The 14,124-nt window shown below is 45.7% G+C and overlaps 1 protein-coding gene across 1 annotated transcript; it reads left to right on the forward strand.

Annotated features, from left to right (window-relative positions):
* Positions 1 to 391: 391 nt before the first annotated feature.
* Positions 392 to 11,659, forward strand: rab3db (RAB3D, member RAS oncogene family, b). Its single transcript, XM_084488292.1, has 5 exons — positions 392 to 508; positions 4,952 to 5,188; positions 8,941 to 9,059; positions 9,888 to 10,012; positions 11,451 to 11,659. Exons 2-5 carry the CDS (start codon positions 4,952 to 4,954, stop codon positions 11,636 to 11,638), a joined length of 669 nt encoding a protein of 222 aa, XP_084344418.1. The 5' UTR covers positions 392 to 508; the 3' UTR covers positions 11,639 to 11,659.
* Positions 11,660 to 14,124: the final 2,465 nt, after the last annotated feature.

The following is a 14,124-nucleotide window of genomic DNA, read 5'->3' on the forward strand; positions in this document are numbered from 1 at the left end:
CCAACGAGGAAAGGCAACCTTTTACACCCGACCACACATAGACGTCTAGGAGGACATTGGTGTAATAGCCATTGTATTCTCAAGGGTTAGGGAACGAATGAACGACACTTAAATTCTCACCTAGATCCTTGATAACTGCTGCCAACTGAGAAACCACTGCAATAATCAGTGTCACTGGTCTGAACCCGGCAGACCACAGCATTACAACAACACGTCCCCTCTGGTTGATTGAGTAATGATGATGGTGTTGATGATGATGATGAAGGTGCGCCTGTAAGCTGCGCCTGCGCAGTACGTGCAAACAGCAGCAGCAGCAGCAGCTCTAGTGTACACAGAGAGATCCGGGAGCGCCTGAGGAAAACCTGCGCGTACAGTGCAGGGAAGAGGAAGGAAAGGAGCGTATTCGGCTATTCCTTTTCGAAACTACTCCTCGTTGGACCAGAGAGAGGGAGACATCTATTCGATAGAAGACGCAACGGAGTATCGACAGGACTTTCCCCACAACAAGGTAAAGTTAGAAGTTTATATTTTACCTTATTTTTCCTGTTTTGGTTCAGTACCTGACACCCTACATAACAGACTCATGATTACACCCACTAACTGTTACACACATATGTTCATACAACTCGTTTATCTCGTCGCCGATCATATAAGCTTTTATTTAATTTTTTATCACTAAAGGCTCGTTCTTACGCCCTTCAATCAAATCTGTCGTTTCTTATAAACTGAAAATTGATCGGCTATCTATGTTTCCCTCCAAACGACTTTTCGTCAGATAGCTAATGAACATAAATGCATTAGGCCTACTCCAAATAGCCAAGAACCTGATTTTCAACACAAAATGTGGGATTTTATTATAATAAAGTGTGCTGCGAGTCTCGTACTGAAGGGTCAGATGCAGTGGCGGCTGGTGCATTTTTATCCAGTGGGGGCTACGTCAAAAATCAAGCACACATGCACTAAGGCAGACATCACACACCAGTGTATTTCAATAAATGAAAGGGCCTCTCTTTGTATTTGCTGAGCTTACTGAACATTTGTAATAATGAAACATGTTTAGTTTACAAAAGTTGAGGTACTTAAAATATATATTTTTGAATAATAATCGTTTACTTTATTTGTTATGGTAAAATAATTCAGTATGGTCCTATGACATTGTGTTCTTGAGTAAGCTCTTGATTCTCTTCAGTGTTGAAAAGCACCTCTCAGATTCAGCTGTAGTCATTGAAGTTGTGATGAGGATCTTCAGCAGAGCCAGTCTCTGAGAAGGTGTCCTGAACATTGTTCTCCTAGCCTGGCTATTGCCAGACCAAGTCCAATCGTAGATTGCATGTTGGTCTGGTAAGGGTGCCGTCATTTTCTCCTGCACAAGAGGCGGGCGTAGTTCAAATGGCTGCAAGCAATTGGCCACCAGCGGGGCTAGCTGGTAGATTAAACTTTTACCAAAACCAGTCAGCAGTAAAGCAAATACATCCTTTCTTTGGAGGAATTGCTCCAGGGAAAGTTTCTTCTAGCTTTCAAAGAAAACTTGCCCCTGAAATCATTTAAAACAGCAGTGACAGCTGCATCAACGGGTAGCGGTTGCTCCGCTTCGGTGGCTTCCACTTCGGTGGCTTCGGCTGCTTGCGACGCTTCTCTGTCGTCATCGTGTTTAACCAGCCAATAGCGCGCCAGGTGAAAAAAGCCAGCTTGGTGATTGGTGCCAAACGGATTAGGATAGGAAACAGGAAGATTAAACATGTTCCTTGCCATCCCCATGTGCAGGGCGAATTCCAATCGCCGGCAGAGGGGGGTGGGGATACCCAGTCTATTGTTCTCCATCAAGAGATGGTACAGAGCCACAGCAACACTGCAGTTCTTCAACTCATCATTGCTGTAGACAAATGTATTACAGCAATGGCCGTGTTACGGTTTGTAAATCGGTAGCATTCAGATAAATGCTGTTACGATGCAGGTGCGATGCGCCCCCTTAAGCTCCTATCTCTTGTCTTCAGGGGAGCAAACTGCAAATGTACAACTTAGAACAAGAGTCAATGGGCCACGATTATTTCGCTCCATGCCGGAAACGGTCACTTAAAACTTTTTTTTTTAATCTACATTTTATAGCAGGTTATACATTTTACACTCCAACTATATATACCTTTCTCATTAATACATATATTTATTTTTTTTTAAGTATTATTGTTGTTGTTGTTGTTCTTCTTCAAATTCATAGTAGTGCCCCCTATTGGCCAGCCGCCACTGGTCAAATGTGACAGCTGCCAAGGGATCAATACTGCTGATAGTCAATCTGTCGCTCCGTCCATCCAAGCCAGCAGCCTTACGACACCTGCCTCCCTAGGGCACCACCACTGTGGTTGTTATGTTGATAAGTAACCTATTAATTTGACCAATAAATATTTGTTGTCACTTAACCTGTTGGAGGTGGTGGGGCTTGTAGAAAGGTGTACATTATGTTGGAAACATGAGCCCGGCTTTGAGGTTAACTTCACTGTACTGCTGGACCGCCATGCTCAGCTGCTCGGTAGACGAGAGACATGTGACCCCAGGGCTTATATTGTTCCTGGCAATGCGTTTGAAAACAAGCAGATTTCTTATGGCTGGCCCCTTTGTGTGGTCTCTGTGAATGTGCACACTAAACGCCTTAGCAGATACAGAGCCCATCAAATGCGTCATGTGATACGGGATTACACAGCCAGGGGTTCGAGTTGGGACTGGTTGGGTGGTAGGATACAGAGGCCTACTTGGTAGAATGTATCCAAAGAAACAGACAGGCCCCAGAGAGAGACAGGCCCAATAGAGAGACAGCCAGGCCCCAGAGAGACAGACAGGGCCCAGAGAGACAGACAAGCAGCAACACCCTTCACCTTGTATTATAAACACAACATAACACAAGATTAAGGTTAAAGTTCATGTGCTCATGTGGTTAAGATGTGGTCATTTTGAGAGCCTATAGGCCATTTATTCACATGAAGAAAAGTTTCACTAACCAATGTGATGGACAGACTCTTTGATTGTGTTAACCTGAAACTTTTGATTACCCCTATTATAAGTGCTATCCGATGTCTTACTGACTAGATTCTGTTTTTAACATGCTGTACTAACAGCCATCCCGGGCCCCCATAAGTACACCGACACCACACCGTTTCAGATGTGTTTAGACTGACCCAACCTTCACAGTGCAGCCTTGTGGATCTGACCCACTGATGGCTCCCTTGTAGTCTGATAGGCATCTCTCCCTGCACCGGCCGTGCTGCCTTTCCATCTGGACAGTTTAAGAGCCGTGTGAGTGGACAGCCTTGGTCACTAATGGGGCCAGCTTTGCAGCTGACGCCCCTGGCAGGTTGCCATGGAGACAAGTGTGTTTTGCAGTGATTGTGTAGCGGTGGGGATGTGGAATGGATACTGACCATGAAGTTCACACACACTCTCTGGTTGTAGGCCTTAAAAGAGAGTCTTTCAGGACCTGACATTAACAATGGACAAATAAAAGGTGCTGTAGGTAAGATTTAAGAGCTATAATTTAAGCTCTAATAAGTTAGAAATGCTACGGCCATTCGGCAGCTTTTAGTGAGTGAAATTCTCTGTGGGATTATCTTCTTCCAGTTGACTGAGACCATTTCAATTTAAGATAGCTCTCAGTTCATTTCTGACCAATCAGGGCGTCTCTTCCCTGATTAGAACACTTCTCAATGGTGGAGAAACATAGGAAAGGAGGGAGCAGAGAGGGGAGTTTCTATTCAAAATTGGGCTCTGTTTCACCCTTGTCGGCCCTCTGTCTCTACAGCTCTCTAAACTTAGTTTTGAAGTAGTTTTGAACGTTCACTAAATTGTGTTAAGCTAGAAATGGTTACATTAAGGCAACTGGTAGTTGTGTTTACGGTTGAGGGTTAGGATCCAGTAATGTAAGGATCATCAATGATGGGCCAAAATGCATCATGTGTAATGTGTCTTAATAAGCGGTTATTGCTGACTAATAAACCCATTGCAGAGAGTGTGTTGATCACCTGTAGGCAGGAAGCCAGGTGTGGCCCGTTGGGGGAGCAGAACAGCTGTGATTAAGGAGATGATTAACAGAATATATACAGAATGTAGAGGTTGCCTGAGATACAGACCGTTTGGTGTGGCTTGGTGTCCCTTGCAGACTGTGAGACTGGATAGAGCCTGGTTCTGGTCCGATCATACTGTCACTGCCTGAAAAGGCATCATTTAGCTATGAGAAGGCCTGTTGGAGTGGTGTTGGCCACATGGTTAATAAAGTTAAACCTGCTTTCTTGCAAACACGTTCCTTCCTCAAACCCTGAGGCCTGACCGTAACCTTGCCACATCCACGTTGTACCAAGCGTTTCCCTGTCCCTCAGTGTGCAAGTCCTCCTTGTAACTAGTGCTCAGTACAATGGGACCTCTGAAACTTGTTCTATAGTTCTGTGATTACGAATCTGCTGATGATTTTGACAAACTGCAAGATAAGGTAAGGTGTAAGGTAAGGTGATGTCACGATAAAGGGATTAAGTAGCCGTCTCTTGGAGCACTGTGGCGGCCCTGTGCTCCAAGCAAGGCTTATTTAGCTAGCACCCCTCGGGCACGGGGCTGTTCAGACGACCTGACAGAGCAGCAGCCATATCATTTAGAGAAACATTTAAATGAGGAGGGAAATGTAACGTAAGCACTATGAAAAGGTAGAGAATAAAGATGCTTGATCCATATCAAATCGATCTGCTATTGGCTGGTGGTGCTCAGTCAATATGTTATTGCCAAATCGATCTTCACTGATGGTTGGTTTGGGCTCAGTAGTGTATTCTAGTGTCTAGAGTAAGATGCGCCCTAACCCCTACCTGCTCACTAAGGACATGGATCTAAAACCCTTCACCATAGGTCGTTCTGGATAGAGCACCTGCTAAATAGTAAATAGTGGTGGTGGGTCAGTTTAACGTTGTCCTCTGACCTCCAGATGGCCTCCAACGACTCCCGGCTCCAGCAGCCGCCCACCCAGAAGGACGCAGCGGACCAGAACTTTGACTACATGTTCAAGCTGCTGATCATCGGCAACAGCAGTGTGGGCAAGACCTCCTTCCTGTTCCGCTACGCAGATGACTCCTTCACCTCCGCCTTCGTCAGCACCGTTGGCATCGACTTCAAGGTGAAGACGGTGTTCCGGAATGACAAGAGGATCAAACTGCAGATCTGGGTGAGTGAGGTCACCTTCTATTCTGATCTGGGTGAGTGAGCTCACCGGCTCACCACTGTGCTGATTTGGGTGAGTGAGCTCAACACTATGCTGATCTGGGTTAGTTGAGTCCCCGCTATGCAGATCTGGGTTAGTTAAGTCACCACTATGCTGATTTGGGTGAGTGAGCTCAGCGCTATGCAGATGTGGGTTATTTAAGTCACCGTTATTCAGATCTGGGTCAGTGAGGTTACCGCTGTGCAGATATGGGTTAGTTAAATTGCCATTTCAGAGTCACTTGGTTCAGGAGCAGTTGTCTACCCCTTCCATCCTTTTATTGAGTTGCTGTATCCGAGACCATAAAGTACAAGTTGTATTGAGTTGCTGGTACCTGAGACCGTAAAATACAAGTTATAATAGATGAATTGCAATTTGGTTTCAAGTATTTGGTTGTGGATAGTAAGGGCCTAATCTATTTGAGATGGCATGCTACATACTCTGTACGGTCCCATAGAGCCTATCAGACTCTGTTAGCTGTATACATCCTTTTACCCCCTGTACATGTTGCTTAACATGTTCAAATACATGAGTCATGTGGAGAAGCAAGGCAGTATTCACACGTCACAAAGGATCAGCAGTCTTATAGCGCACACCAAAACACACACACAAACTCTCGCTCTCCCGCTCGCTCTCTCTCTCTACCATGCATACACTCTACACTAAAATGGCTGACACACCCCAATGCACACCCCAATTGCTCCAATAAGTGAAGGTGGAGTATCAGGTCCCCAGATTGGAGGGGTATTATTAGTTGTGAGAGGAGAAGCTATATATGTACAAAACATAGCTTTGCACTATTGAGCAGCAGAACACAATGCCTGTGTATGTGACTATGACTGTGAGCGTGAGTGTGTAGGGCTGGCGGGCTAGCCCACATGTATACACCACTTAAGAGGAACTCCTGTCAGGTTAATGATCAACTCTGTCAGCCTTCCTCCAGGCGCAACCCCTTTTAGTGCTCTCTAGCTTCCAAGCTAACCACCTACTGTAAACACCAACCAGTGTCCAAGCTTACCTCCTCCATGCTAATCTCTTCCATGCTACACAACTCATCCTAACATCCTTCATGCCTACCTCCTCCACGCTAACTAGCTTCCTGCTTCACTGCCAAGTACAATAGGATATTCGGGCGTGCCCTAATGATCCTCTAGGTTTGACGAAATGGTGCCAGTATGTAGAGAAGACAAACACAGTGGTTAGCACTACTGCCTCCCATAAGGTTGTTGGTACCATCCCTGTGCGAGAGGAACGTTCTGTATGGAGTGTGTATGTTCTCCTTGTGTTCACAAAGGCAAGGGACCACGCTGGATTTGGTTCCAGGGACTCCCAACAGCCTCTAGCTCGGATGGGTTGAATGCAGGGGGAAATTTCCCCATGGGATCTGGGATTTGCCATTTTGAAATCGGTGGATCTTGCTCTCTGTGGATGCTTTAGAGTTGTACACACGCTGACACAGGAAGGAGTGGCCGGGGTGTCTGACTCTGATCCCAATCCCAAAGTCAACATCCTTGAGCAAGATCTTAACTTTACTTTACTTATCTTAATAACATGTAACTTAAATGTAACTTAAGTCATCTTGATAACATATAACTTAATTTATCCTAATTACATGTAACCTACCTCACCCATCTTATAAATAGTCAATTATAATGACAGCATAGTAAACATCCGCTGTCACTCTCTCGCACTCACTCTCTCCCATTAACCAACACACACACACACACACACACACACACACACACACACACACACACACACACACACACACACACACACACACACACACACACACAGTGCAGCTGTAGACTTCAGGTGTGCCAAACAGACAAGCTTTGCGTACATTTTTAAACAAATAATCCTGGCCTCCCTAGTGCTGCTGGATGGAGGGGGGGGGGGGGGGATAGTGTTAGAGTGTGCCAGGTTTTTGTGTGGCCCGCTCATATAAACCAGGTGACGCTTGTATAGTGATAAGGGGGAGAGCTGACGTCAATGGCCCCACTCCCGGGCCCCGCTCCTCAGGCAGCGTGCATCCGTTTGAGGGCCCCGCCTTTGTCTCCAGCGTGGATCTGGTTACCACAACAAAGGAGGTGTTCTGTTTGTCCAGAGGGCCGATTATACCTGGCCAAATATTTGATTGTGGATTTGCATGACTCCAAGCTGCTCCAAGCCGCCAAGCTGCTACATTCGGTATAGTGGTGTACAGAGAACGGCCCTTGGCATGATGCAAGCGCCCTGGCGGTTAGGCTATTGTTAGCTCGTTAGTATCATCTGTATAGCTTGTTGTGAGTCGGTTGTTGGCTTGTTATTTGCTTATGTTTCGCTTGTTGTTAGCCTGTTGCAAGCTTGTCTTTTGCCTCTAATTAGCGTCGGTTAGGGTGTTGCATGCTTGTGGTTAGCTGTTGTTAGCTTGTTGTAAGCTTGTCTTTCGCTTGTGGAGGATCAATTATCATGTAGCGCTTCTTGTTTGATTCCCCTGGGCTCTCTGAGGTTGTGTGTGTCCCTGCGCTCTCTCTCTCTGGTCCTCCTTGAAGAAGCAATGGGGACCTAGAACAATCCAGACCATAATGGAACATTCATGAACCTCAATGGCCCCTGGTTACCTGGACGACCAGTGCACTCCCCCTCCCCCTCCTCCTCCTGCGATGAGAAGATCAGTGAACGCACGCACGCACGCACACACGCACACACACACACACACACACACACACACACACACACACACACACACACACACACACACACACACACACACACACACACACACACACACACCAAGGAATACAGATATGTCGTCAGGTAAACATTAGGGAGGGACTGGGTTGTATTAGTGTGTGTGTGTGTGTGTGTGTGTGTGTGCGCTTTATTGCCTAACGTAATCTGATCGTCTTGAACATGTAATATCCATCGGCCTGGTAGTCTTCACCAGCAAACAGGGAACACACACTCTCTCTCTCTCTCTCTCTCTCTCTCTGTCTCTCACTCTCTGTCTCTCTCTCTCTCTCTCTCTCTCTCTCTCTCTCTCTCTCTCTCTCTCTCTCTCTCTTCACTATGACTCTGTCTCTTTCTCTGGCCGTCTGTCTCTCGCTCTTTTCTCATTTGTATATTTCTCTAACATCGGGTGCCACTATTTTAATCATAGTGAGCATATTCCTCCAGAATATAGATCCCTGGTGGGTTTCAGAGTTAGAACTTTGTAACGCTGTCAAGGGTCGTCATGGCAACACAGCAGCGGGTAGCAGAGACTGGCTTCCTGTTTGGGTTTTCCCTGTGTTTGGGTTTTCCCTGCTTGTAGATAGCGCGTTCTCCCTGTGTTTGCCCTGGTTTCCTCCTGTTGAGCACCCTAACCAAACATTAGTGTGTTACAGTAACATTACAGTACAGTATCTGACATTACGTTGCATCAAAATATATTACATCTTGCTGCATCACAAACAACAACAAAACCATGCCATCCTTATTTAGGACAGAGTTACTTAAGTGGTCCCTGGTCAATAAATGCAAAGTCTCATGCTACTTTAATAGTGTGGTTTTGTGACTGGTGAGTTTGTCTTAATTTCCTTCATAAATAGATGAACATTGTGAACAGTGCTTTGGTTTATGTTTGCATAAATTCACTATTACACCCTCAAACCCAGAGTGCCACCTTGTGGCTGAACACCTGCATTTTAGCCATGAACCATTATGAAGCATTGTGTGTTGTGTTGTCCCTGAAGGACACGGCAGGGCAGGAGCGGTACCGGACCATAACCACCGCATACTACCGCGGCGCCATGGGCTTCCTGCTCATGTATGACATCACAAATCAGGAGTCGTTCAACGCGGTCCAGGACTGGTGAGTAGAACCTACAATCCCTACCCGCTCCTTAATGACCTGTCTCTGTACTGTCTAATCCCTAACTGATCCTCAATGACTTGTCTATGTACTGTCTAGCCCCTAACTGCTCCCTAATGACCTGTCTCTGTAATGTCTAACCCATACCTGCTCCTTAATGACCTCTCTGTACTATCTAACCCCTAACTGCTCCTTCCTGACCTGTTTATGTACTGTCTAACCCCTACCTGCTACTTTATGACCTGTCGCTGTACTGTCTAACCCCTACCTGCTCCTTCCTGACCTGTCTACGTACTGTCTTACCCCTAGCTGCTCCTTCATGACCTGTCTCTGTAGTACTGTCTAACCCATATCTACTCCTCAATGACCCGTCTCTGAACTGTCTAACCACTACTTGCTCCCTCATGACCTGTCTCTGTACTCTCCAACCCCTTCCTGCTCATTAAGTTTCTGTATGCCCAATGAGGTTGCTGGCTATTGCCAGACCAAGCTCAATCGTAGATTGCACGTTGGTCTGGGGAGGCTGCTGTCATTTTCTTCAGCAGGTGATCAACGGGCGTAGTTAAATTGACTCTGTATAGTGCGCCAGGGGGAAATGCCAGCTTGGTGATTGGCTCCCGCAAATACGTATTGAAACTAGAAAGAAATGTATTGCTCTTCTCCAGACCCTTCTGCAGGGCAAACTCAAATCGCCGGCAGAATGGGCGAGGCAACCCAGTCTAGGGATTAGGAGTATGCATACAAACCATGATATTGGGATAATTAGTTTGTACGTAAACCATGATGTTGGGATAAGAGTATGATAAACTGGAATTGTGCGTCTCCCAGGGCGACGCAGATCAAGACGTACTCGTGGGACAACGCCCAGGTGATCATGGTGGGGAACAAATGTGACCTGGAGGACGACCGCATCGTACCCACGGAGGATAGCCAGCGCCTGGCCGAGGAGCTCGGTGAGGACGCCTATTCTATACTATCTACACTATACGTTTCTATACTATCTACACTATACGTTTCTATACTATCTACACTATACGTTTCTATACTATCTACACTATTTGTTTCTTTAGGTCTACTCTACACTATATAAGCTATGTTTCTATATGTTTCTTTTTCCTTTTCGTTCAATAATCCTTTCTCATTATTAAGTAGAAAGTGCACCTTAGTTACATTAGAGCAGGCATCACCAAATGGCGGACCGTGGTCCAGGTCCGGACCCAGTGACGGTTCTGCCCGGACCTGTTAAAATTCTAATATTAAATAAAAAAGATAAATCATAAGTGCATGCGCAGCTAATCTAGTTAATACGACAGGAGCGTCATCAATAGCACGCACCAGAGTGAGAGTGAGGAGATGAGAGATGGCTTGCTCAAAAGTGAGAAAAGTAGAAGGTGAAAACCGAACTTTTAAAGATGAATGGACAAATACATGTTTGTTCTGCCTGCCTGCAGCCAGTTCTAAACCGCATGTCTCATATGCTGTGAAACTGTGGAGTTAATTAAAAAGTGGCAACGTTAAGCGTCACTATGAGACCAAACACGGGTCGTTTGAGGAAAGGTACCCGCAGAAGTCCGCAGTGAGGGCAAGTAAAATGATCGAACTGAAAGCACAGTATGACAGGTCTACCCGTGTCCTCACGCATACATGTACAGGCCAGCAACGTGCTAATGAGTGTTCATTAAAGATTGCGTGGATTTTGGCGCAACACAAGAAAACATTCAGCGATGGGACAGTTGTGAAGGAGTGCTTAAATGCGGCTGCAGAGTCTTGACCTGACGGTAAACAAAAAGACGACATGTGTGGAAAAATCAAGCAAATACCATCGTCAGCTACAACAACAACCAGAAAATCTGAACTATTAGCAGAGGATGTACTGGCACAGCTTGATGCAGCTGTTCAGAACGCAGTATGCATATCCTCATACATTGATTGTATGAGTCCACAGATGTAACGGATAATGCCCAGCTTTTGGTGTATGTGAGATTTCTTCACAAAGAGAAGAAAGAGATGTGTGAGGACCTGTTGGGTTTAATGCCACTTGAGAAAGATTCTGAATGTTTTTAGGCTACTTGAAATATATTTTATTCAGGAGAAATTCAGTCTCTGTTGTCTGTTATTGATAAAAGTATATTACTTTGAAAACACTTGAAGTTTGACAATAAATGATATAGAAATGTACGTACATTGTTGATTTTATTTACATCAGGGTACAGGACCTTTGCTGGGAGGACATTTTAGTAACTGGACCGCTTTGAATTGAATAACCCTGCATTAGAGCTTTCAACAGAGACGTATCCATCAACAATCCCACAACAACAGTGTCGGATTGTTGGATCGTCTCCCCCCCGGGCGATGACAGGCGGGTCGTGAGTCCTATCTGTCTGCGTCCAGGGTTCCAGTTCTTCGAGGCGAGCGCCAAGGACCACATCAACGTGAAGCAGGTGTTTGAGCGGCTGGTGGACATCATCTGTGAGAAGATGAGCGAGAGCTTGGAGGGGGACTCAGGGATGCTGGGGACCCAGCGCAACCTGCCGCTGCAGGACGGCCCCACAGACGGCCAGGGGGGCTGCGCCTGCTGAATTGTTGCTCTGCACACACACCTCGCCCCCGGCCACACACACACACACACACACACACACACACACACACACACACACACACACACACACACACACAAACACACAGACGCACTCTCTTTCTTCTGCCCAACATCACACACTGATAACGAGGCATCCCATAATCAATAATACAGACATTGTTATATCCTTCTCGCTCTCTCTCCCCCCCCCCCCCCCCCCTCTCTCTCTCTGTGTCTCTCTCTCTCGCTCTCTCTCTCTCTCTCTGCTTTTACGTTTTCTCTAAATCTGTCAATTCTTTCGTTATTCCCTGTCATAAACACACACGCGCGTGAACACGCACACCCCCATCCCTAGCATTGTGCTCTGTGGCCTTAACACACTATCCAGTGCTATCCATCATGATGATGTCATCATCTTTGCAGGAAACTCTTGCTGTGGTGGAGGAGTCTGAAGTTCACTGCATAGACCTCCATCCCAGAGACCTCATTGTAGGACTATCACAGGTGTGGTAATTATGGGTCTGCTCCTTCGATGATCCAGTTCAAGGGTAGGAGAGTAAGTAGGCTGGACTAGTGAAGAAAAGTCTACGAGGTGCTGTGGTACATAAAATAATAGACATATATACATAGACACTGCATTGGCCTTTGCATGAACTTTGCAGTAAATTAAGTTAAAGTAGAGCTTTGGTGTTTCTGGATTTGAAAGCACCAATAACGTTTACATTTCTCAACCGATTTCAATGAGTTTCAGGATCGCAGCAAGAGGTCCAAGCAGTCAATGCAGCGTCTTTGTATACATTACTCACAAAAGTAGTACCCTCATAATTCGATTTATGAGCCACACTTGTGTTTGTCATATGGTGATGCCTTTATGGAAAAAGGGTCTATTACTACAAATAATGTCCCCTCCTACTAAACTTCAGATGATCATTGACAAGACACTTGATTGGTAGATTGACTCACCTTCTGATCAGGTCCCTTAGAGCCACGCCCCTCCCATCTCCCTCCGTCCCAGACAGCACCAATCCATGCACTATACATACTGAAAGTAGGTTTCAAGTACAATCAAGTGCCCGAATATTCGTTCTCATTTTTAACTAATTTATTCGGTTTCAGCCCATCACGAACCAATCAGAATGAGTGTATAGAACGACTAACACTTCTTTTAATTGTGTTTTATCTGTTGTTGCTGCCTTTTCCCAAATCAATGATCTTTGTCATGAAATTTTACAGGCACTCTGTCTGATTGAAATGTTCAAATAATGGTTATGGACTACAAATCCCTTTTGTACGGACTACTCTCCTTGTACTAAACAATGCATCCCCTTGTCAGATATTCTGCTCCATGGCTTAATGCATATCAGTGAAGTACTGCCTTAAACACATTCTCACTTAACACTGAAAGCTTTTTACTAGGACGGACAAGATAAATTCCGCTTTTGATAACATTGATTCAGCATCTGAGCGAGACTGCACTAGACTAGTGACTGTTTCAGGAAGTGGAATTGATTCTTGGAGGGCCCTCTCCCAGCATGCCTCGATAACCTTTTCCCACGACGTCCTCCGGCATGTGCCTTGTTCCGCTCTGCAAGCGAACCTGCAAAATGACGCGCTTGATCGTCGGCAATTTACAAACGTTGTGTTTTCTTGTACCGTTTTCCGTCCACACATTCTGAAAGGGAACACACTGTGCTGTAGAAATGTGACTACTCTATACTCATACTACGGTAAGGGAGAAGGTCTTAGATCATCTGGAAACTTTGGGAGTTGTGTTGTGTACCTCAGTCAAGTTAAAAAGGGGTGGGTGCCTCACGATGCACTTGCTGCTCCGAGACGAAAAGACCTTGTTTTGTTTCACCGTGCCTATAAAGTATTCACTTTAAATGCTGAGCAGACGATATGTGCACAGTGCGTGTAACTGTTTACCTTTTATTTAGTGTTGCATGTACGGCAGTTTGCCATTGTGCGTTTTGCTGTGCTAGGTCCTTTTTTAAACTGAGCAATCAGGAGTGCTGAGGATCGGTCAACAGCAAATAACACAAACAGCATCCGCTAGACAGTGCTGAAGGAGATGTTTGGTGTTTCCGATGAACCAGAAAAGTCCACCGCCAAGAGAAGTGTAACTTCTCTGGATTCCAACGTTACTGTCGTTCTAGCTGCCAAACGTTACATTGCTTTGCCAAATGCTGTCCAACACAGGTCAAAAAAGGTGGACCAAGCTTGCCATAAAGTGGTCACTCCCTTCTATTGTGTAAGACGTATGGTCAGCCAGCCCATCTGTCCACTGCTGATTACTGGAGGGCTGTTCACTAGCTGTAGCGGGGATGCTATCAGATCATCTGCCCGGTCCTTTGGACCCAGGCTGCACTGGATGGGCCAAAATGGCCAAACGTGACACTACTATAGAGAAAGATGTTTCTGGAGTTGTCAGGTGAAACATTAGCCAGAGGCATGTCGTGTGTACCTTTGTGAAAGACTTAAGGCAGT

The sequence above is a fragment of the Micromesistius poutassou genome (genome assembly GCF_964030765.1).
Source record: "Micromesistius poutassou genome assembly, chromosome: 1".
NCBI lineage: Eukaryota > Metazoa > Chordata > Actinopteri > Gadiformes > Gadidae > Micromesistius > Micromesistius poutassou.

Bases quoted from the DNA above. Each gene is read 5' to 3' on its own strand.
- rab3db (XM_084488292.1), top strand. From the start codon at position 4,952: ATGGCCTCCAACGACTCCCGGCTCCAGCAGCCGCCCACCCAGAAGGAC. The intron at 9,060-9,887 runs GTGAGTAGAACC...TGCGTCTCCCAG, and splicing joins TTCAACGCGGTCCAGGACTG to GGCGACGCAGATCAAGACGT. The intron at 10,013-11,450 runs GTGAGGACGCCT...GTCTGCGTCCAG, and splicing joins GCGCCTGGCCGAGGAGCTCG to GGTTCCAGTTCTTCGAGGCG.